Genomic DNA, 25,765 nt, shown 5'->3' with positions numbered 1-25,765 from the left:
CCATTTTAATGTGTGTGTGTATATATACATACATACACTCTGCCAGTTACCTTAAAGGGACATTAAACCCAAAAGTTTTCTTTCATAATTCAGACAGATAATACAATTTTAAACAACATTCCAATTTACTTCTATTATCTAGTTTGCTTCATTCTTTAGATATCCTTTGTCAAAGAAATAGCAATGCACATGGGCGAGCCAATCACAGGAGGCATCTATGTGCAGCAACCAATCAGAAACTACTGAGCCTATCTAGATATGCTTTTCATGAAAGAATATCAAGAGAATGAAGCAAATTAGATAATAGAAGTAAATTAGAAAGTTGATTAAAATGGTATTCTCTATCTGAATCATGAAAGAGAAAAATTGGGTTTAATGTCCCTTTAAAGGCAAATGCAAGCAAAAAAACAAACATTCCAATAAGAGGCTATATTCACTAAGAGAGATAGGTGGGGTGGCAGCAGTGTAAAGGGGCAGCTCAAAACTAGGCTATGGGGGTTGCTCAGAAAAAGGTAGATTGGCTGGAAGTTCATAGGCTGTTTCTGTTTCAAAGTAATAAATTAATTTTCCCACAATAAAATTTTTCTTGGATCTCTACTTTAATTAAAACATATGGGGGGGGGGGGGGAAGCATACATATAATAAGCTACAAGAATAAACCTATACATGCATGACACAGCTTATTTAAACAATATGCACACATAATATATATATACACACACACACACACACATATATATATATATATATACATACACACATTACACAATTATATATGTGTGTGTATATATATATATATATATATATATATATATATACACACACACACACACACACACACACATTACACAATTATATATATATATATATATACAGGTATATATATATATATATATATATATATATATATATATATATATATATATATATATATATATATATACACACACACACACACACATACGCCATTTTATAATACTTAGTAGTTTTTCTTCATTTTAAAAGCAATTGTGTAGATTTGGAACCCCCTAGCAGCTGCTAAACCCCATAATTGAAGCTGTATACCTTCATATTAAGATCTGTTGTTGGGCTGGCTATACACATGAGGCATGGCTGGGATCTCCTGATGACATCACTGCTACTGCTGACTGCTCGTGTGAAAGCTATGTCAAGCATTTTAAAAGCTTGTTGGGAGCAGGGCCGGACTGGGACCAAAAAACGGCCCTGGCATTTTAGGGCAAAAAGGCCCCTCCGCTTACCATTTCTTATTCACATACATGTAGGCACACAACATATACAGCATTTACATACATGCAGCCACACACACTAAATAGCATTCACTTACATGCACACAACACACACCACTTACATGCACACAACACATAATTCACATACATATAGACACAACACACACACACACAACACAGCATTTTCATACATGCAGATGCACAACACACACTACACAGCATTCACATACATATACACGCAGACACACTACACAGCATTCACATACATATACACGCAGACACACAACACACACTGCACAGCATTTACATACATATACACGCAGACACACAACACACACTGCACAGCATTTACATACATATACACGCAGACACACAACACACACTACACAGCATTTACATAGATATACACGCAGACACACAACACACACTGCACAGCATTCACATACATATACACGCAGACACACAACACACACTGCACAGCATTCACATACATATACACGCAGACACACAACACACACTGCACAGCATTTACATACATATACACGCAGACACCCAACACACACTACACAGCATTCACATACATATACACGCAGACACACAACACACACTGCACAGCATTCACATACATATACACGCAGACACCCAACACACACTACACAGCATTAACATACATATACACGCAGACACACAACACACACTGCACAGCATTCACATACATATACACGCAGACACCCAACACACACTACACAGCATTCACATACATATACACGCAGACACAAAACACACACTGCACAGCATTCACATACATATACACGCAGACACACAACACACACTGCACAGCATTCACATACATATACACGCAGACACACAACACACACTGCACAGCATTCACATACATATACACGCAGACACACAACACACACTACACAGCATTCACATACATATACACACAGACACACAGACACACAACACACACTGCACAGCATTCACTACAGATGTCAGCCCTCTATGCTCTGACCCAGGTACAGTACTGTATCTTAATGTGACTGACAGCTCTGTGCACTAATGAAGCCAACAAAGAGGAGTAAAAGCTTCTTTGCAGATTTTTGCATCCCTGGAAGTTCAATCATTGACAAAGCCCTGGGAAAAGGTTAGCTACAGCAATGAGTGGAACTGGCTACACATGCAGCTTGATCAGCATATTCCCCCTTTAAACAGATTGCACTCTGCTTGCCTGTCTACAGCTGCCTGCCCTTCGACAATGCCACAAGAAATGTCAGTGCCACTGCCCATAACAGGAGGAAATAGAAAGAATCTCTGCTCTGCATAAACTACAGCAACAGGGAAAGGACTGTAAAGATTAAATGTACTACCCACCTTGTAGTAACTTCCTGACTTGTTGCTGCAGATGGTCCAGGAGTGAAACGGGAACTGGCTAAACCCACAGCTTAAGCCTCCTGCTTACAGATCAGCATTCCCTCCTGTTAACAGAGCCTGCGCTCTGCTTGTCTGCCTGAAGCTGTCTGCCCTTTCCCCTTACCACAGTACATGTAACTGCAGAATCTACACTGCATAACTCCAGCAGCAATAGGGTACACTGAAGTATCTCTCACTGAAATGCTGCAGGCACTCCCACCCCCGGCAGACAAAATATGCTAATGAGCTGTGCCTGTGTCTGCAATGAGCTCCGTAACAGCACTGACTGAAGCTGTATCTCTGTCAGAAACTCTCACTCACTGTGCATTTTTAAAAAAATCAGATCTCTTCTGCTAGTGCTGTGCTGTGTATTGCAGGCTGTTTATTTGCAAGATAATCTTGCAAATAAACAGCCTGCAATACACAGCACAGAACTAGCAGAAGAGATCTGATTTGAAAACGCACAGTGAGTGAGAGATTCTGACAGAGATACAGCTTCAGTCAGTGCTGTCTGTTACAGAGCTCAGTCTCCACTCTCCTGCAGAACGTCCCCTCAGTGACTGTCTACCTAAGCAGCATGGTTCAGGCAGTAGCCCTATTTCACGCCCTAAATGACTAAAGTACCAGGCAATCAGATTCTGCATGCCGCTGCCCCCCCATAAAAAAGCACAATTAAAAGAATAAAAGTTTTCACTTAGCTGCTCTGATTCAGGGCCCCCTTGCACTGGCAGTAAGTCCACTCCTGCACATGCTGGCTGCTATCTTCTGGCTGCTGCCTGAGATGCTCCTCCCAAACACACAGTTCTTAGTGTGCGAGTGTCACGTGACAGCTGGCTCCCGCACACTAAGAGCTGTGCGATAAGGAAGGCAATGGGCTGGCCTGTAGGTGGCGCTGCAGTCAATGCAGGCTGAAAGTGGAAAAAGCTATTGCCTATACTTCTATCTATCGCACGTGCGATAGATAGAAATATAGGCAAAACAGCCCTTTCCACTTTCAGCCTTAAGAATTAAAAACTGCAGTTTTAATGTTTTTTTTACTCAAAACTGCAGTGGAGCCTGCAAGATTGTTTTATTTTATCAACAATAAAGTTTTAAAAATGTATTTATTTATTTTTATTTCTAACTTTTTTTTTTTTTTTCATTAGGGGTCAGGGGGTTCCAGGGGTCAGGGGTTCCAGGGGTCAGTCAGGGGGTTCACGTGCTCAAGTGCTCCTATAGAGGAGCCTCCACTGCTGACAGAACGACTGAACGTCTGGAACATCAGCCAGACGCTTGTGCAGTAAAAATTTCCTGACGCCATCAGATCCAATTCCTGTGTGCCCCATTGATGAATCAATTGTGCAAACACCTCTGGATGGAGTTCCCACTCCCCCGGATGAAAAGTCTGACGACTTAGAAAATCCGCTTCCCAGTTCTCCACTCCTGGGATATAGATTGCTGACAGATGGCAAAAGTGAGTCTCTGCCCATCGAATTATTTTGGTAACCTCTATCATCAATAGAGAACTCTTTGTTCCCCCCTGATGATTGATATATGCTACAGTCGTGATATTGTCCGACTGGAATCTTATGAACCTGAAGTGCGTTGAATATCGCTCTCAGTTCTAGAATATTGATCGAAGAGCCTCCTCCTGAGTCCACACACCCTGTGCTTTCAGGGAGTTCCAGACTGCACCCCAGCCCAATAGGCTGGCGTCCGTAGTCAATATGACCCATGCTGGCCTGCGGAAACACATTCCCTGGGACAGATGATCCTGTGACAACCACCAAAGAAGAGAGTCTCTGGTCTCTTGATCCAGATTTATCTGAGGAGATAAATCCGCATAATCCCCATTCCACCGTTTGAGCATGCTTAGTTGCAGTGGCCTGAGGTGCAAGCGAGCAAACGGAACTATGTCCATTGCCGCTACCATGAGTCCGATTACCTCCATACACTGAGCCACTGACGGCCGGGGAATGGAATGAAGAGCTCGGCAGGTGGTTAAAATCTTTGATTTCCTGACCTCCGTCAGAAAAATGTTCATGTCCACCGAATCTATCAGAGTTCCCAGGAATGGAACTCTTGTGAGAGGGATAAGTGAACTCTTTTTTTTACGTTCACCTTCCACCCGTGAGATCTTAGAAAAGCCAACGCGATGTCCATGTGAGATTTGGCTAGGTGGTAAGTTGACGCCTGAATTAAGATATCGTCCAGATAAGGTGCCACTGCTATGGCCCGTGGTCTGAGAACCGCCAAAAGGGACCCTAGCACTTTTGTGAAAATTCTGGGAGCTGTGGCCAACCCGAAGGGAAGAGCCACAAACTGGTAATGCTTGTCCAGGAAGGCGAACCGGAGGAACTGGTGATGATCTTTGTGGATAGGGATGTGTAGATACGCATCCTTTAAGTCCACAGTGGTCATATATTGACCCTCCTGGATCATTGGTAAAATAGTCCGAATGGTCTCCATCTTGAAGGATGAGACTCTGAGGAAATTGTTTAGGATCTTGAGATCTAAAATTGGTCTGAAGGTTCCCTCTTTCTTGGGAACCACAAACAGATTGGAGTAAAACCCCTGCCCCTGTTCTGTTTTCGGAACTGGGCAGATCACTCCCATGGTATATAGGTCTTCTACACAGCGTAAGAACGCCTCTCTCTTTGTCTGGTTTACAGACAATTGAGAAAGATGGAATCTCCTTCTCTTGGAGGAGAATCCTTGAAATCTAGAAGATACCCCTGGGTTACGATTTCTAACGCCCAGGAGTCCTGAACGTCTCTTGCCCAAGCCTGAGAGAAAGTCTGCCCCCTACTAGATCCTACTAGATCATGCTGTCTTGATGGCAGAAGCAGGCTTCTTGGCCTGTTTACCTTTGTTCCAAGTCTGGTTAGGTTTCCAGACCGACTTGGATTGAGCAAAATTCCCCTCTTGTTTTGCAGCAGGGGAAGAGGTAGAGGGACCACCTTTAAGGTTCCGAAAGGAACGAAAATTATTTTGTTTTGCCCTCATCTTATTTGTTTTATCCTGAGGGAGGGCATGGCCTTTTCCTCCAGTGATGTCTGAAATGATCTCTTTCAGAGTTCAGGCCTGCATAGGGTCTTATCTTTGAAAGGAATGGCTAAAAGCTTAGATTTTGATGACACATCAGCAGACCAAGACTTAAGCCATAACGCTCTACGCGCTAAAATGGCGAAACCTGAATTCTTTGCCGCTAATTTAGCCAGTTGAAAAGCGGCATCTGTAATGAAAGAATTAGCCAGCTTGAGAGCCGTAATTCTATCCAGAATATCATCCAATGGGGTCTCAACCTGAAGAGCCTCCTCCAGAGCCTCGAACCAAAAAAAAGCTGCAGTAGTTACAGGAACAATGCACGCTATAGGTTGTAGAAGAAAACCCTGATGAATAAATATTTTCTTTAAGAGACCCTCTAATTTTTTATCCATAGGATCTTTGAAAGCACAACTGTCCTCAATAGGTATAGTTGTACGCTTAGCCAGGATAGAAATAGCTTCCTCCACCTTAGGGACCGTCTGCCACGAGTCCCGCATGGCGTCTGATATGGGAAACATTTTCCTAAAAGTAGGAGTAACAATGTCCGAAATCCTCTTAGAGACCGGAAAAACATCAGTGTAGGCAGGAACCTCTAGATACCTGTCCATTTTACACAATTTCTCTGGAACTAAAATAGGGTCACAATCATCCAGAGTCGCTAAAACCTCATAGCCGTCATATCTGAATCTGTCTGAGGGAACATCTTTCCTGAATCAGAAATCTCTCCCTCAGACAGCAAATCCCTCACCCCCAACTCAGAACATTGTGAGTGTACATCGGATATGGCTAATAAAGCGCCAGAGGGCTCAGCATTTACTCTCACACCAGACCTACTGCGCTTCCCCTGCAACCCAGGCAGCTTAAATAAAACCTCTGTGATGGTAGTATTCATGACTGCGGCCATATCTTGCAGGGTGAAAGAATTAGACGAACTAGAAGTACTTGGCGTCACTTGTGCGGGCGTTAATGGTTGTGACACTTGGGGAGAATGAGTTGGCATAACCCGATTCTCTTCTGACTGAGAATCATCCTGCGACATACTTTTAGTAGCTAAAATATGTACTTTGCAATTTATTGCCCTTTCAGTGCATGAGGGACACATTTTAAGTGGGGGTTCCACAATGGCTTCTAAACACATTGAACATTGGCTTTCCTCAATGTCAGACATGTTGAACAGGCTAGTAATGACCACAAACAAGCTTGAAATAAAAAACTAATATTTTATCACCTCTTTCACTTTACCCTTCCTAGTACTTAGAGTAGGCAAAGAGAATGACTGGGGGTGGAGCTAAGGGAGGAGCTATATAGACAGATCTGCTGTGGTGCTCTTTGCCACTTCCTGTTAGGAAGGATAATATCCCACAGGTAATGGATGAATCCGTGGACTCGTCGTACCTTATAGAAGAAAAGAACCTTCCAAGACAGTATTTTAATGTCAAGAGAATGCATAGGCTCTAACGGAGCCCTCTGCAAAACCCTAAGAACCAGATTCAAACTCCAAGAAGGAGCAGATTGTCTAAATACAGGCCTGATCCTGGATAGAGCCTGAACAAAAGACTGTATATCAGGAAGCTCAGCAAGCTTCTTGTGAAACAACACAGATAGAGCCGAAATCTGTCCCTTTAAGGAACTAGCGGCAAGTCCCTTCTCCAAACCGTCCTGGAGGAAGGAAAGTATTCTGGATACTCTGACCTTATGCCAGGAATATCCACGAGTCTCACACCAGAGTAAGTAGGTACTCCACACCTTATGATAGATGCGTCGGGTGACCGACTTCCTGGTTTGAATGAGAGTATCAATCACACTCTCAGAAAACCCTCTCCTGGCTAAGACTAAGCATTCAATCTCCACGCAGTCAGCCTCAGATAATCTAGATTTTGATGCACAAAGGGGTCCTGTACCAGCAGATCCCTGCGACAGGATAACCTCCATGGAGGAGACAATGATATCCCACCAGATCTGCAAATCACATCCTCCGCGGCTACGACGGAGCAATCAGAACAGTTGATGCTTGCTCCTGCTTGATGCGGGTCACTACTTGAGGTAGAAGTGGTAACGGAGGAAATATGTAGACTAGGTTGTATCTGGGTAGCTTGAAGTCGAGTCTTGACACCATGCGATCTATCTCCCGAGTCCCCCATCTGTTGCAAATCTCCGCAAACACTTCGGGGTGAAGAGACCATTCCCCCGGATGAAACGATTGTCTGCTGAGAAAATCCGCTTCCCAGTTATCCACACCCAGGATGTGGATCGCTGATAGCGTGCAGTTGTAGGTCTCCGCCCACTCCAGAATCCGAAATACTTCCCTCATGGCTAGGGAGCTTCTCGTTCCCCCCTGATGGTTGATGTAAGCCACCGAGGTAATGTTGTCCCACTGGAATCTGATGAACTGGGACGAACCCAGGAGGGGCCAAGCCCTCATAGCGTTGAACATCGCTCAAAGTTCCAGGATGTTGATCGGAAGAAGGGACTCCTCCCGATTTCACCTGCCCTGTGCCTTCCTGGCACCCCAAACCGCTCCCCATCCTGAGAGGCTCACGTCCATAGTCACAATCTCCCAGGATGGTCTCAGGAAGGATGTCCCCTGGAACAGCTGATCTGGACGGAGCCACCAAGAGAGGGATTCCATCGAACGGTTGTCCAGAGAGGTCTGTTGGGATAGATCCGAGTGATCGCTGTTCCTTTGCCTCAGCATGCACAACTGAAGAGGACGTAGATGGAACCTGGTGAATGGAATGACATATATACTGGATACCATGAGCCCAATCACCTCCATACACCGGGCCACAGATGGCTTTGAGGAGGTCTGAAGGGCAAGACAGCTGGAGGCAATTTTGCAACGTCTCTGGTCTGTCAGGAATATTTTCATGGATATGGAGTCTATTATCGAGCTCAGGAACTCCACTCTGGTACTGGGAACCAGAGAACTGAGTTTATCTTCCATCCATGAGATCGAAGAAAAAGAAGAAGAGCTCTCGAATAGTCCTCTGCCAGCCGGCAGGACGGAGCCTGGACCAGGATGTCGTCCAGATAAGGTGCTACTGCAATACCTCTGGATCTCGCCACCGTGAGCAAAGCTCCCAGAACCTTCTTAAAGGCTCTTGGAGCAGTAGCCAGACCGACGGGGAGAGCTACAAACTGGAAGTGCTGGTCCAGAAAAGGGTAGCGTCCTTCAAGTCTATCGTAGTCATGAACTGACCCTCTTGAACTTAGGGCAGAATAGACCTTATCGTCTCCATCTTGAACGATGGGACTGACAGAAACGTGTTTAAGCAATTTAGGTCTATAATCGTGCGAAACGTTTCCTCCTTCTTTGGGACCACAAAAAGGTTTGAATAGTACCCTAGATCTCTTTCTGCTAGAGGTACCGGTACAATTACTCCTAGAGAGGAGAGATCCCTAACGCATTCTAGGAAGGCATCTCATTTCTCTGGTCTTGATGATAGATTTGACAAGAGGAATCTGCCCTTGGGAGGGTGAGTTTTGAAACCTATCCTGTAACCCTGGGCAATAACCTCCCAAACCCAAGGATCTTGCACGTCTCATCCAAACCTCAGCGAAAAGAGATAGTCTGCCCCTTACGAGATCCAGGGACGGAAAGTAATCTAGATTTGGATGTCATGTCAGCAGACCACCACTTCAACCACCGGGCCCTACGGGCCAGAACAGAAAAGCCCGATGTCTTTTAATTCAAGCGAATAATCTGCATATTTGCATCACAGATAAACAAATTAGCTACCCTTAGGGCCTTAATTATTTCCTATATCTCATCGAGGGGAGTCTCCACCTCGATTATCTCCGACAGAGAGTCACACCAATAGGTAGCGGCTCCTGCCACCTCAGCTGCAGGCTGAAATACGAACCCTGTGTGCTCAAACATTTTTCATAACAGGGTCTCTAATTTCTAATCCATGGGTTCCTTAAACGACGAACTATCGTTGAGTGGGATAGTGGTGCGCCTAGCGAGCGTGGAGATAGCTCCATCCACATTGGGGACAGATCCCCACAATTCTAGCTGAGAATCAGGAATCTAGCTGAGAATCAGGAACCGGGAACAATTTCTTAAACTAAGAAGAAGGGGAGAAAGATGAAACAAGTCTCTCTCATTCATTCGCCATCCTTATGGGAACCGGGAAAGTCTGGGGCACCACCCTGTCCTTATAGACTTCATCAAGCTTAGGAATAGAATGTTCCTCCAGTAACTTCGGTTCTGGAACCTCTAGAGTAGCTAACACCTCTTTTAATAAAGAGCGCAAGTGCTCCATCCTAAACCTAAAGTCTGGTTCCTCCGCAGTCGGAGGTTTAGAGGCCACAGATTCCGATCCAGAGAAAGAGTCCTCCAAAGTATCTGAGTCCTCTGCATCAGCGCATAATCTTGTCTCAGATACATCCAACGGAGTAGATGACCCCTGGGAAGGATAGCAATGTTTAACCTTTCGCTTGCGCTTAGCAGTGCAAGGTAAAGCACTAAAGGCCGCAAACACCGCCGTTTGCAACTGATCAGCAAAATCTGGCGGCCACAGGGCCCCTCCCGCAAGAGGATTAGTAGTGCACTGGGAAGCTGCATGTGTAATCAGAGATGATTGTAGGAAACACACCTCGCGGGACAGAGACCCCTCAGAGGTGGATGGCTCAGTGGTACTAAACATCTTCTTCTTTTTAGATATCACTATTTTATCAAGGCATGTGGAATATAATTGAGCAGGCGGATATACGGTAGCCTCCTCACAATAAAGACAGGCATTAGATTTAGGCAAAGAGGGAGTACCCTCTAACGCATCAGAGTCCTCCATAGCATGCGCATTTAATATAGCCAAGAAAAAGCACACCAAACTAAACAGGCTGCGCAGTAATCAAAACAAAGGAAGAACCTGACTGTTCATACATTGCCAGAGCCACATCTCACAAATGTTGCAGCAAAAAACACAAAGTAATCATGTATAAATCCCCCCTGTTCAATAATCACCTTCCAGAGATATTAACCTTTGATTCGGATAAAAGGAGTCACACTGTGACCCTGTCTTCTTATCATTACCCCCATTATCATTACATGTATAAAAAATGAAATGATCTTACCAGAATCTACGCCGTGGAACAGGAACACAGCCTCTCAAGTTTGACAGTGTTGTAGCATCGCTCCTGACATGGACTTGAGTGATAGAAAGCAGGCAGTGAAACTTGTCAACACTGATTGCTTAAGGAGCTGTTAATACGAGTCTGGATGGTTTCGCAGAAAGACTCTCCCTGCATCTTCAGACCCTAACATTTGTCAATGCTCTCACTGAGAGGCTGACAAGACTACTTAAAACTCCAGTCCCATTGCGAAGAGTACTACCCTCCATAAGATACTACTCAGAATCTTCCGACACTTCTCTGCCATCCTCCTGTGACGAAAAGCAAAGAATGACTGGGGGATGAGGTGAGTGGAGGAGGTATTTAAGCCTTTGGCTGGGGTGTCTTTGCCTCCTCCTGGTGGCCAGGTTCTGTATTACCACAAGTAATGAATGAAGCCGTGGACTCTCCTCGTATTAAGATGGAAATTCCATCTATCACTGAAACACCCTTGGCTGCTTCAAATATTATTATATATAACCTGACACCAACTTTCCCCAAACACACAGGAATACAAATATAATGCGCTTACGCATTAGACTGAAGAAAGCTGAAACAAGGATGTATTTTATAAAGTACCAGTAAATACAGTAGATTTCTAAGATCAACAAATACATGATAAAAAGAAAATGCAGTAGCACTTAGTCTGAACTTCAAATGAATAGTTTTTTTCTGACAAATTTCAAAGTTATGTCTGTTTCCACTCCTCCTGCCATCAACCAATCACAATTGCATATACGTATATTGTGTGAATTCTCGCACATGCTCAGTAGGAGCCGGTGACTGGGTAAACATAAAAAGACTGTGCACATTTTGTTGATGGAAGTAAATTGGAAAGTTGTTTAAAATTGCTGCTCTATCTGAATCATGAAAGTTTAATTGTGACTTGAGTGTCTCTTTAAAGAAGCACAGCGGCAATGAAAAAACATTTAATACAAATCAAATGGAAGGTTTTTTTCTTTTCAGTTTTTTGCAGTGAGCGTTTTTTATAACCTAAATTCTCTCCCTAGCCAGACTGCAATAACTGACTCCAGAAACATGAGAAAAACAAGTTTATGCCGCTCTACTAAATTCACCAGTGACAGCCTCAAATTCATGCTGAGACAACGTACAGTCCTCGTAACAATAGAATCCATTGTTAGGGTCATCATAACTTAACACAGTCACATAATGTCAGAAAAAGATGATCACGGTAACGAGGGGAAATTCTCTGGATGGACATTAAAGCTAATTACCAGTACACACTCCCCTTCCTCTGGGTTTGGACATTTCACAGTTGAAAAATTCGGGTCAGGATCTTTTTGTTCTGGAACTGGAATTGGCGGATTAAAACCAAAGGCTTTGAAAGCCGACTGAACATAGTCGTGACCCACTCCGTGAAAAGATGTGTGAACAAACTTCAAAGGTGTCTTCATGTTCAGCTCCCTGTAATGATATAAGGCTGCAAAATCAGGGAAGTGGCACAGAGACGCCAAACTGTGATGAAAAGGATAGATTTTGTAAAAGAGAGTAAAAATGTAAGGCTTTCAATTAAAGTACTTAAAGGGCCATAACAGTTGAAAAATGACATGCTCTAGTTGGTTACAGCATGTAATTTTAAGATTAGCGACATTGCAAAAGGTTTAAAACACACAGTAGAAACACATGGGGACCCGCAGAGCACTGCTGGTCCCGAGCAGAACCGCCGCTGATCCAATCACAAGAGCTAGTTTCACAACTCAGATGTGCAACTAGCGCTGCTGATTTGATCAGGGCCTGTTTCTGTTTGGGACCAGCAGAGCTCTGGAGATCACAAGTGACACTTCTAGTGTGTGTTAAAGCCCTTTGCAGAGGTTAAACACACATTAGAAGTACCGCTTGAAATCTGCAGAGCACTTTTGGCCCTGAGAAGAGACCACCGCTGATCCAATCAGCAGTGCTAGTTACATAATTGAGTCATGCAACTAGTGTGATCCTTCTACTGTCTGTTTTAGCCCTTTGCTGGGATTAAACACACAGTAGTGAAGGGTCGATAGTCTTAAAAATGACATGTTCTATCTAACAAATTACAGCATGTCATTTTACAACTCTTATTGCCCTTAAAAGGTGTGGGAGGGGGAAATATTTTTATAACTGAATTGTGCAAAATGTTTCCATATGTTCAATATTAAACTCTATCACAATGATACAGTTACAATGAAAACAAGCAACCAAAATGATATAAACCCCAGTATAATGAGAAACACAGCAACTAGGTCATAAACAAATAACATTATAGAATGTATGATAAAGACAAGCAATTTAATGATAACAGACGTGTTAACGTTGTTCAAAACATGAAATCTAACTGCTAACAACCCGAAAGATACAATTACTTGCATAAAACCAGATCACTTAAAGGTATAAAAAAAAAGGAATCAAAAAGTAACCAGATCCTAGTAATCTTCAATAAAAGTCCATATTTTAATGTAGCATATTAACTCCTTCAATACCAGGAATTTCTGAGAATTTTTTAGGGTTTTTGCTATCACTCCATTTAAACAGAAATATAGCCTTGTTTGTTTTGTTTTTTTACCTATCAAAACTATATATATATATATATATATATATATATATATATATATATATATATATATATATATATGTGTGTATGTGTGTGTGTGTGTGTGTGTTTTTAAGTAGACAACCCAAAGTAGTAATCTAGGCCCATTTTAGTACATTTCATGCCATCATTTTCCCACCAAATGCGATAAAAAAAAAAACAGTAAACTTTTTAATAAACTTTATTTTTCTCACTGAAATTATTTACATACCGCTTGTGCAGTCATAACACAAATGGTTGTAAAAGCTTCTCTAGGTTCTTCTTTGTTCAGAAATAGTAGACATGCATGGCTTTGTCATTGTTTTTTTGTAATGAGAAGGCTGCTAATCGCAGCTGTGCACCACTTTTCTGAAATTCCCGTCAGTGAAGGGGTTTATCAGTTAGCTTGTAAGGTTTATCATAGGGATTACCCTCCCACCCCCTTATCCCTACCTGATCCCTTCCAATCACACTCCTCGACCGCATCTTAGGTACTGGCAGAAAGTCTGCCAGTAAGAAGTTTAGGGCTTTTATTTTATTTATTTTTCTGCAGTGTAGAGGACCTCCACAACCCTCCCACCTGCCTAATCCCTCCAAAACAGTTCTCTAACTCTCCCCCTCCCACTAGTACCAGCCATCTTAGGTACTGGCAGCTCTCTGCCAGTACCCAGTTTATATGTATTTTTTGTAGTGTAGGGTCCCCACTCACCTTCCCCCCAATAGTTATGTAGAGAACCCGCTAATTCTACCTTTTTCTATAGTGAAGCAAACCATCCCTCTGCCTCCCTTCAAAACATATTTGCTGTAGTGTAGGGTCATAAACCAATTAGGAAAAGTATACTTATACATCCACCAATCAGAAACAGCATGGGAGCTAATCCAATTTTAAACAAGTTTCCAATTTACCGCTATTATAGATTTTGTTAAATTCCCTTGCTATCCTTTGTTAAAAGTGTCAAACATTCTATGGTAGCAGTGTTTGTAACTATGTATAAAAGTTCTATAAACATTGTTGCAAGCACAGCTGCAAGATGGCTAAGGACACATGAACGCTCCTGAACTCACCTAGATTTACTGTTTAATAAAGGATACCAAGAGAGCAAAGCAACATTGACGATACAAATAAATTGAAAAGTTGTTTTAAATGTCATGCTCTATACACTCCATTTAATTCTAACTTTAATGTCCCTTTAAACTGTGTTTAACCACTTTTCAAGTATTCCGATAGGGAGGAAAAATGTAAAAAGTATTCCTATTAATTTATATTATCAGATTTAATTACTTGGTATCCTCAGATGAAAAAGCAGTTAGGTTGGCTCAGGAGCATGCATGTGTCTGATGCATTATTGGGAGCAGTTTTGCAAGAATACTTTTAAACATGTTATACATTTGGTAGAACACTAGATGGCAGCAGTGCCCTATACTGCCCCAAACACATGCACGCTACCTACCTAGGTATTCTCTTCAACAAAGAGTACCATAAGAGCAAAGCAAATTTAGTAGTAAATTGGATACTTTTTAAACAGCGGAAATGGATTAAATGTAACAAGAAAATGATTTGATTTTTTACACCGTTAGGCCCCTTTAGTACTGGTTTTTGCGTATTTATTGCTAGGGAAAGAGTTTGTGTATTACTGCAGACTTGTTCTTCCGAAGTTTATTTTCTAAAATATTTGTAGAATATCTATTACATGGCCGCTAATGCGCCTCTTTCCCGTCAACATTGTTTTATTTTTGCTTCCACGCTCTGCATTACTATTAAATGATTTAAAGGGACATTGTAGTGTAAAACGTACATGCTCAAATCAATTAGAGCATGTTATATTAGCACTAGCGGCCCTGCAAGTCATTGGGTTTAACAGTGCAAAATGGGTTAAACACATACTTAAAGCACAACTTGGGAGCCTCAGAGAACTGCTGGTCCAATGCAGACATGGTCGGTGAGCCAATTAAAAGCAGCAGTCGCACTGCTGGGTTTTCTGTGGCTCCTTAATGGTAATTTTAATGTGTGTTTAAGCCCCTTTGCAAGACGTCATTTTTGAACTACAATAGCCATTTAACCCCTTAGTGACCAGAGCACTTTTCCATTTTCTGTCCGTTTGGGACCAAGGCTATTTTTACATTTCTGCGGTGTTTGTGTTTAGCTGAAATTTTCCTCTTCCTCATTTACTGTACCCACACATATTATAAACCGTTTTTCTCGCCATTAAATGGACTTTCTAAAAATACCATTATTTTCATCATATCTTATCATTTACTATAAAAAGAAATTATAAAATATGAGGAAAAATGGAAAAAAAAACACACTTTTTCTAACTTTGAACCCCCAAATCTGTTACATATCTACAACCACCAAAAACACCCATGCTAAATAGTTTCTAAATTTTGTCCTGAGTTTAGAAATACCCAATGTTTACATGTTCTTTGCTTTTTTTGTAACTTATAGGGCCATAAATACAAGTAGCGCTTCGCTATTTCCAAACCACTTTTTTTCAAAATTAGCGCTAGTTACATTGGGACACTGATATCTGTCAGGAATACCTGAATATCCCTTGACATGTATATATTTTTTTTTAGAAGACATCCCAAAGTATTGATCTAGGCCCATTTTGGTATATTTCATGCCACCATTTCACCGCCAAATGCGATCAAATACAAAAAATCGTTCACTTTTTCACAATTTTTTTCACAAACTTTCAATTTCTCACTGAAATTATTTACAAACTGCTTGTGCAATTATGGCATAAATGGTTGTAAATTCTTCTCTGGGATCCCCTTTGTTCAGAAATATTAGACATATATGGCTTTGGCATTGCTTTTTGGTAATTAGAAGGCCGCTAAATGCCACTGCGCACCACACGTGTATTATGCCCAGCAGTGAAGGGGTTAATTAGGGAGCATGTAGGGAGCTTCTAGGGTTAATTTTAGCTTTAGTGTAGTGTAGTAGACAACCCCAAATATTGATCTAGGCCCATTTTGGTATATTTCATGCCACCATTTCACCGCCAAATGCGATCAAATTAAAAAAAACGTTAAATTTTTCACAATTTTAGGTTTCTCACTGAAATCATTTACAAACAGCTTGTGCAATTATGGCACAAATGGTTGTAAATGCTTCTCTGGGATCCCCTTTGTTCAGAAATAGCAGACATATATGACTTTGGCGTTGCTTTTTGGTAATTAGAATGCTGCTAATGGCGCTGCGCATCACACGTGTATTATGGCTAGCAGTGAAGTGGTTAATTAGGTAGCTTGTAGGGTTAATTTTAGCTTTAGTGTAAAGATCAGCCTCCCACCTGAAACATCAGACCCCCCTGATCCCTCCCAAACATCTCTCTTCCCTCCCCTACCCCACAAATGTCCCCGCCATCTTAAGTACAAGAAACTCTGCCAGTACTAAAATAAAAGGAAAATTTGGGCTTTTTTGTGCATTTTTTTTTGCATATTTACATATGCTTCTGTGTAGGATCCCCCTTAGCCCCCAACCTCACTGATCCCCCACCAAACAGCTCTCTAACCCTCCCCCCTCTGACTTAATGTGCGCCATCTTGGGTACTGGCAGCTGTCTGCCAGTACCCATTTTAGTGAATAATATGCTTTTTTTTATTAAAAAATGTCCCTTTTCTGTAGTGTAGCTTCCCCCCCCCCAATACCAACCTCCCACCCCTTCCAGATCCCTTAGATGCTTTGGAAAAAAATAAGTATTTAATTTTATTTGACATTTTACTTTTAAAATTTTTTCTGTAGTGTAGCGGTTCCCACCCGCTCCCGCCCCGTGCACGCGCCCGCCCGCCACCCACCGTGCACGCGCGCGCCCGTGCGCTCCCCCGAAGGCTCCGCCCCCGATCCCGCCCCCCTCCGATGGCCGCCCACCCGCCTCCCAAGTCGGCTCCCACCCACCAACGATACCGGCCATCGATGTCCGGTGCAGAGAGGGCCACAGAGTGGCTCTCTCTGCATCGGATGGCCAAGGGGGGTTATTGCAGGATGCCTCCATATCGAGGCATCACTGCAATAACCGGAAAGCAGCTGGAAGCGAGCAGGATCGCTTCCAGCTGCTTTCCAGACCAAGGACGTACGCCACACGTTCTCGGTCATTAACTGCATTTTTTTTTGAGGACGTGTGGCGTATGTCCTTGGTCGTTATAGGGTTAAACATAGTTTTAAATAGCTAAGAAAAAAATGAAGTGAATTAATTTCTACTTAAATCTCAGCTAGTGTTATCAGGCTGCGAAACATCTGTCAGAGTCAGAGGACAAAACCAACAAAAATATACATAACAGCTTCTGTATGTCAGGGGAAATACCTGTGAAAACAAATCCTTCGGAGATCTTCCATATAGCTGTTTGTAATTTCCTCCAGAGGGTCCCTAGTAAGTGGGCTGCTGTCTGCTTGATTCTCTCTCCATGAGTCGCTCCATGGCTCGGGGCTCACTTCTATGCACTTCAGTATCTCCTTGTCATGAGGGGATGTGATTTGAGCACCATTTTCCCAATACACCTTTAGAGAATCAATTTTAGCATCAATAATAATAATAACAATAAATAAGTAAATATGTATAAAGAGAAAAAGCTAAAAAGAATATTCTAAAATGATCATTTTTACTTTACAAATATTGCTTCTATGTTTTTATTGTCATTAATTTTAGGGCAGAGTTTATTGATGATCATAGACAAACTCAATTTCTTTCCTAAGATATGGAGAGTCCAGCAGGAGGAGGAGGTAAAGAGCACCGCAGCAAAGCTGTTAAATGTAACTCCCCTACCCATAATCCCCAGTCATTCTCTTTGCCTCTGTCAATGGAGGAGGTGAAGTTTGGTGTCTGAAGAAATGAATTCCTTTTTCGGGTACGTTTCCCTGCAAGCAAGGATTTGGGTTTAGCTGAGTCCACGTCAATCTCTTCAGTAGAGTAGTGGTGGCTTTTAAGCAGTTAGGTGTGAGGTAGTCCTTGCTTTTTTCCTAACACATTGCTGCCAATGGTACAGAAAGCCAGAGTTGGATACTCTGTTCTTTCTTTTTCTACAGGTCTCTGTAAGGAGTATGTGTCCTTTCACGCCTTGTGAGTTGTCTTCCTGCCAGACACCTAGACTGCAGGTAAGTGCTTTTGTCTTCTAGGTCTTGGAGACTTGCACTTCAGAAGAATATGTCATATGCAGTAGATGGGGACATTTTTTAAATCCTTTATACAGGATTTTCTTTGGCAGTGGGCAGGCACATTATGTATGTTGAGACTAGGGGTTAATCTTCCCTTTATTGGGATGTTTTTCCTCTTTAGGCTAATTTTGTTGAAATACTTTATTAGTATGTGTGTGGGGCTTATGTTTTATACAGGGATTTATGTATAAACTTAAAATTTGCCAGTTGGTTTTCTTTGCTTGCTTAGCTAGAACAGGCTAAGTGACAAACTTTTTGAGTTTGAAACCAGCTTCCGCTACTTGTACCTTATGTTGTAGGCAGAGGGAAACGCGCGCCTTTTACTTGCTGCGTAGTTTCCTCTCTCTGACCGTTCATGTGACTTCTCTATGCTGTCGGATATTCATGGAGTGGAGTCGCTTCATTGAATTTCAGTCTCTTCAGTGCCGGTCTACTATACGAACGTTTTAGAGACTTCTGGCAGCCAAATTGTGGTATTAAAAATTCTTAAAATGACGGTGTTTTTAAAAAAATTCTACAATTTGGGGAATTTTTTATTTAGTATTATGGACATGACCAAGACAAATGCTTGTTATGCCTAGAGGCACAAATTGTTTTGCCTATGCAATTCTGTGCTGCATGCTTAGCTAGAACACTTCAATTTAAAGATAAATTGTTGCCATCTGAGTCCAATGTCTCTCAGGATGATGTTGTTCAGGAAATGCCACAGCTTTCTCCTCAAACACCCCAAGCCTCTATGGCGTCACATACAGTGCCCTGCAGTTCCTCTCAGCCTCCTGGAGGAGTTTATTTGCCTGCAGATTTTGCTGCACAGGTATCTTCTGCGGTATCTGCGGCATTATCTGCATTTCCTATGCTGGGAAAATGCAAGAGGAATATTAGACATTCAGATAGTAAGGTTTCTGTTCCATCTATTGCTACACAGGTTGCCCTCCCTCATAAGTCTGATGAGGATACGCCGGTAGCCTCTGAGGGTGAAATCTCAGATTCGGACTGTATAATTCCTTTATCTGAGACTTAAGAAGTTTACTTCAGATTTAAGCTTGAACACCTTTGTGTACTGTTAAAGGAGGTAATGGCAACTTTGGACGACTACGATTCTTCTGTTGTTGTCAACCCTAAACAATCTAGTAAACTTAATAAATACTATGATTTTCCTTCCTCTGTGGAGGTGTTTCCTGTTCCAGACCGTGTGACAGAGATTATTTCTCAGGAATGGGAGAAGCCAGGGATACCTTTCTCCCCATCTCCCGTCTTTAATAAGATGTTTCCTGTTGCAGGCTCCATTAAAGATTCATGGCATATGGTGCCTACAGTAGAAGGGGCTATTTCTACTCTGGCTAAGAGAACTACAATGCCTATAGAGGATAGCTGCTCCTTTAAGGATCACTTGGACAAAAAGCTGGAAGCTTATTTGAAGAAGATATATGTTCATCAAGGTCTTCAATGGCAACCTGCAGTTTGTATTGTGACAGTAGCTAGTGCCGCATCTTATTGGTGCAACGCCTTGTCTGAATCAATTTTAGTAGAGACTCCGTTGGAGGAGATACAAGATTAAGGTTCTCGAACTAGCCAATTCCTTTATTTCTGATGCTAACATGCAAGTTATTAGACTGGGAGCCAAGATGTCTGGATTCACTGTCCTAGCCCGCAGGGCATTGTGGCTAAAATCTTGGTCAGCTGATGTTACCTCTAAGTCCAAGCTTCTGGCACTTCCTTACAAGGGGAAGACCTTGTTCGGACCTGGTCTAGCAGAAATAATTTCAGATATTACAAGTGGAAAAGGGTCTTCTCTACCGCAAGACAAGAAGAACAGATCAAAGGACGTAATTTTCGTTCCTTTCTTAACTTCAAAAGTCAAAAGTCTTCCTCTTCCAAGCAGGAGCAGTCCAAGTCTTCTTGAAAGCCCAATAAGTATTGGAATAAAGGGAACCAATCAAAGAAACCCTCAGCTGAGTCTAAGTCAGCATTAAGGGCCAGCCCCCGGTCTAGGTTCGGATCAAGTGGGTGGCAGACTTTCCCTGTTTTGTCAAGCGTGGAGACGAGATGTCCGAGATGCTTGGGATGTGGACATAGTTTCTCAGGGTTACAAATTAGAATTCAAAACTTTCCCTCCCAGGGGCAGATTCCACCTCTCAAGATTATCTGCAAACCAGGTAAAAAGAGAGGCATTCTTGAACTGCATTCAAGACCTTTCCTCCCTGGGAGTGATTGTTCCAGTTCCAATAAGGGAACAGGGTCTAGGATTCTATTCAAATCTGTTCGTGGTTCTCAAAAAAGAGGGAACTTTTCGACCCATTTTAGACCTAAAGTGCCTCCTCAAGTTTCTCAGTGTACAGTCCTTTCCATTCGTTCCATTCTTCCTTTGGTCCAAGAGGGTCAGTTCATGACGACTACAGACCTTAAGGACGTGTATCTTCATGTTCCCATCCACAGGGATCATCAAATTCCTGAGATTCGCCTTTCTAGACAAACACTTTCCATTTGTTGCTCTTCTGTTTGGCCTTGTCACAGCTCCCAGAATTTTCTCAAATGTTCTGGGGGCTTTCTTGGCAGTGATCAGGTCTCGGGGAATTGTTGTGGCCCCATACCTGGACGACATATTGGTTCAGGCGCCATCTTTTCAACAAGCAAACTCTCAGACATAGAGCTTGTTGTCTTTTCTACGTTTCCACGGTTGGAAAGTGAATCTGGAAAAGAGATCCTTTGTTCCAGCTACAAAAGTGTTTTTTTTAGGGACCATAATAGATTCCCTATTTATGAAAAATTTTCTGACAGAGGTCAGAAAATCCAAAATTCGCTCCTCTTGCCTCTCTCTTCAGTCTACTGTTCGGCCATCAGTGGCTCAATGTATGGAGGTAATTGGTCTAATGGTTGCTTCGATGGACATAATTCCCCTTGCTTGATTCCATTTGAGAGCTCTGCACTTATGCATGCTAAGGCAATGGAATGGAGACCATTCAGATCTGTCTCAGAGGATAGATCTAGACCAGTCGTCAAGAGAGACTCTTCCGTGGTGGCTGTCTCAGGGCACATGCTTCCGGAGACCTTCCTGGGTGATTGTGACCATGGACGCCAGCCTGCTATGCTGGGGAGCAGTCTGGGACTCTTTAAAGGCGCTGGGACTATGGACTCAGGAGGAGTCTGCTCTCCCTATGAACATTTTGGAGTTGAGAGCGATTTACAATGCTCTGATGGCTTGGCCTCAATTATACTTAGCCCGGTTTATCAGGTTTCAGTCGGACAACATCACCTCAGTGGCTTACAGCAACCACCAGGGAGGAACTCGGAGTTCCTTAGCCATTAAGGAGGTGGCACAGATTATTCAGTGGGCGGAAGCTCACAATTGTTGTCCACTCCAGGAATGTGGATGGCAGATAGACAACAGGGAAGTGGATTTCCTGAGCAGACAAAAATTTCATCCTGGGGAGTGGACACTCCATCTGGATGTGTTCTCCAGGTAAACCCTCAAATGGGGGGTGCCGGACTTGGATCTGATGGCGTCTCGGCAGAACACCAAGCTTTCAAGGTATGGTTAAAGGTCAAGAGATCCTCAGGCCGCTCTGATAGATGCTCTGGCGGTTCCTTGGGATTTCAGTCTAACATACCTGTTTTCTCCATTTGTGCTCCTTCGACGCGTTATTGCTCATATCAAACAAGAGAGTGCATCGGTAATTCTAATAGCTCTTGCATGGTCTTGCAGGATCTGGTATGCAGACCTAATGAAGATGTCTTCTTGCCCGCTTAGGAGGTTGCCTCTGAGGAAGGACCTTCTAACTTAGGGTCCATTCCTCCATTCAAATCTCATTTTTCTAAAGCGTACTGATTGGAGATTGAACGCTTAGTTCTGTCTAAGCGTAGATTTTCTGAGTCGGTCAAGCATGACTGGGATATGAGGGAAGTGGGGGGAGTATTTGAGCCTTTGGCTGGGGTGTGTCTGCCTCCTCCTGGTGGCCAGGTTCAGTATTTCTCAACAGTAAGGAATGATGCCGTGGACTCTCCTCATATTAAGAAGGAAAAAAGACTTTCCTTCACAGAATGAGGGGGTGGACTAGTGAAGTAAATTCAAGAAAACAAAGGTTATCCAAGGGTCTGATGAACTTCTGAGCTTAGTGCACTTACAGCACTGAATTAATTACACATCAGGCTTCAGCAAGTTTGATTGTCCTCATTAAAGTGAATGAATTAATGAATAAAATTAAATGACTGAGAAGAAGTCACCTACTAAGGCTCACCCTTTCAGTCTTTAGGAAGAGAGAGAGATTCCAAATCAGGACCAAAAAGCTCTTCATTTAGTACAAGCTATCTGATAACTTGCATAGACTAAATAATTCACTTCTCAATTAATCAGGAATATAGAGATTGGGTCTTTTTCAGATGACTTGGAGATGGATCATGACATTCTATAACAGTCAAATCTCAAAACCACATTCACTATTGTAGGCAGAAGATCAATATCACGTCTTCAGTGTTCTCCCCAGGACCTTTTTAGAGAGTGCACCACTCAGCTGATTTTACAGACCATCCAGCTACATTTCTAGCCAATATTAAAGGGACATTCAACACCCGCTATAACATAATTTCATGTTGTGTAAACAGAATCCAAAATCCGCCTGCACCACATCCCTGCCTTGTTTCTATATATAACGTCCAAGTAATCCTCATCGTTATAGCTTACCGTACTAACAAAAACATAATTTATGCTTACCTGATAAATTCCTTTCTTCTGTAGTGTGATCAGTCCACGGGTCATCATTACTTCTGGGATATTACTCCTCCCCAACAGGAAGTGCAAGAGGATTCACCCAGCAGAGTTGCATATAGCCCCTCCCCTCTACGTCACCCCCAGTCATTCGACCAAGGACCAACGAGAAAGGAGGAACCAAGGGTGTAGTGGTGACTGGAGTATAATTTAAAAATAATTACCTGCCTTAAAAACAGGGCGGGCCGTGGACTGATCACACTACAGAAGAAAGGAATTTATCAGGTAAGCATAAATTATGTTTTCTTGTGTGATCAGTCCACGGGTCATCATTACTTCTGGGATACCAATACCAAAGCAAAAGTACACGGATGACGGGAGGGATAGGCAGGCTCTTTATACAGAAGGAACCACTGCCTGAAGAACCTTTCTCCCAAAAATAGCCTCCGAAGAAGCAAAAGTGTCAAATTTGTAAAATTTGGAAAAAGTATGAAGTGAAGACCAAGTTGCAGCCTTGCAAATCTGTTCAACAGAGGCCTCATTCTTGAAGGCCCAAGTGGAAGCCACAGCTCTAGTAGAATGAGCTGTAATTCTTTCAGGAGGCTGCTGTCCAGCAGTCTCATAAGCTAAACGTATTATACTACGAAGCCAAAAGGAAAGAGAGGTTGCCGAAGCCTTTTGACCTCTCCTCTGACCAGAGTACACGACAAACAGAGAAGACGTTTGTCGAAATTCATTAGTTGCCTGCAAGTAAAATTTTAGGGCACGAACTACGTCCAGATTATGTAGTAAGCGTTCCTTCTTCGAAGAAGGATTTGGACACAGAGAAGGAACAACAATCTCTTGATTGATATTCCTGTTAGTGACTACCTTGGGTAAGAACCCAGGTTTAGTACGCAGAACTACCTTATCCGAATGAAAAATCAAATAAGGAGAATCACAATGTAAGGCTGATAACTCAGAGACTCTTCGAGCCGAGGAAATAGCCATTAAAAATAGAACTTTCCAAGATAACAACTTTATATCAATGGAATGGAGGGGTTCAAACGGAACGCCCTGTAAAACGTTTAGAACAAGATTTAAACTCCATGGTGGAGCAACAGTCTTAAACACAGGCTTAATCCTCGCTAGAGCCTGACAAAAAGCCTGAACGTCTGGCACTTCTGACAGACGTTTGTGTAACAGAATAGACAGAGCTGAGATCTGTCCCTTTAATGAACTAGCAGATAAACCCTTTTCTAAACCTTCTTGTAGAAAAGACAATATCCTAGGAATCCTAACCTTACTCCAAGAGTAACCTTTGGATTCACACCAATATAGGTATTTACGCCATATTTTATGGTAAATCTTTCTGGTAACAGGCTTCCTAGCCTGTATTAAAGTGTCAATAACTGACTCAGAAAACCCACGTTTTGATAAAATCAAACGTTCAATTTCCAAGCAGTCAGCTTCAGAGAAGTTAGATTTTGATGTTTGAAAGGACCCTGTATCAGGAGGTCCTGTTTCAGAGGTAGAGACCAAGGTGGACAGGATGACATGTCCACCAGGTCTGCATACCAAGTCCTGCGTGGCCATGCAGGTGCTATCAGAATCACTGATGCTCTCTCCTGTTTGATTCTGGCAATCAATCGAGGAAGCATCGGGAAGGGTGGAAACACATAAGCCATCCTGAAGTCCCAAGGTGCTGTCAGGGCATCTATTAGGACTGCTCCTGGATCCCTGGATCTGGACCCGTAACGAGGAAGCTTGGCGTTCTGTCGAGACGCCATGAGATCTATCTCTGGTTTGCCCCAACGTCGAAGTATTTGGGCAAAGACCTCCGGATGAAGTTCCCACTCCCCCGGATGAAAAGTCTGACGACTTAAGAAATCCGCCTCCCAGTTCTCCACTCCCGGGATGTGGATTGCTGACAGGTGGCAAGAGTGAGACTCTGCCCAGCGAATTATCTTTGATACTTCCATCATTGCTAGGGAGCTTCTTGTCCCTCGCTGATGGTTGATGTAAGCTACAGTCGTGATGTTGTCCGACTGAAACCTGATGAACTCCCGAGTTGTCAACTGGGGCCAAGCCAGGAGAGCATTGAGAACTGCTCTCAATTCCAGAATGTTTATTGGCAGGAGACTCTCCCCCTGACTCCATTGTCCCTGAGCCTTCAGAGAATTCCAGACAGCACCCCAACCTAGAAGGCTGGCGTCTGTTGTTACAATTGTCCAGTCTGGTCTGCTGAATGGCATCCCCCTGGACAGATGTGGCCGAGAAAGCCACCATAGAAGAGAATTTCTGGTCTCTTGATCCAGATTCAGAGAAGGGGACAAGTCTGAGTAATCCCCATTCCACTGACTTAGCATGCACAATTGCAGTGGTCTGAGGTGTAAGCGAGCAAATGGCACTATGTCCATTGCCGCTACCATTAAGCCGATTACCTCCATGCATTGAGCCACCGATGGGTGTTGAATGGAATGAAGGGTGCGGCAAGCACTTTGAAGTCTTGTTAACCTGTCCTCTGTCAGGTAAATCTTCATTTCTACAGAATCTATAAGAGTCCCC

The 25,765-nt window shown here is 42.8% G+C and overlaps 1 protein-coding gene across 2 annotated transcripts in view; it reads right to left on the bottom strand.

Annotated features, from left to right (window-relative positions):
• Positions 1–25,765, bottom strand: part of PGM2L1 (phosphoglucomutase 2 like 1) — a 292,082-nt gene that overhangs the window by 136,149 nt on the left and 130,168 nt on the right. For both annotated transcript variants that reach the window (XM_053708758.1, XM_053708759.1), the window contains 2 exons: positions 17,669–17,862; positions 12,038–12,227 (listed from right to left, as the gene is read on the bottom strand). In XM_053708758.1, the coding sequence (XP_053564733.1) occupies positions 12,038–12,227; positions 17,669–17,862 (384 nt within the window). The remainder of the gene's footprint in view (positions 1–12,037; positions 12,228–17,668; positions 17,863–25,765) is intronic.

This window comes from Bombina bombina, chromosome 3, assembly GCF_027579735.1.
Source record: "Bombina bombina isolate aBomBom1 chromosome 3, aBomBom1.pri, whole genome shotgun sequence".
NCBI classification, from domain to species: Eukaryota; Metazoa; Chordata; class Amphibia; order Anura; family Bombinatoridae; genus Bombina; species Bombina bombina.
Note: the sequence above shows the minus strand (reverse complement) of the source record. Positions and strands in the feature narration are given on the sequence as shown.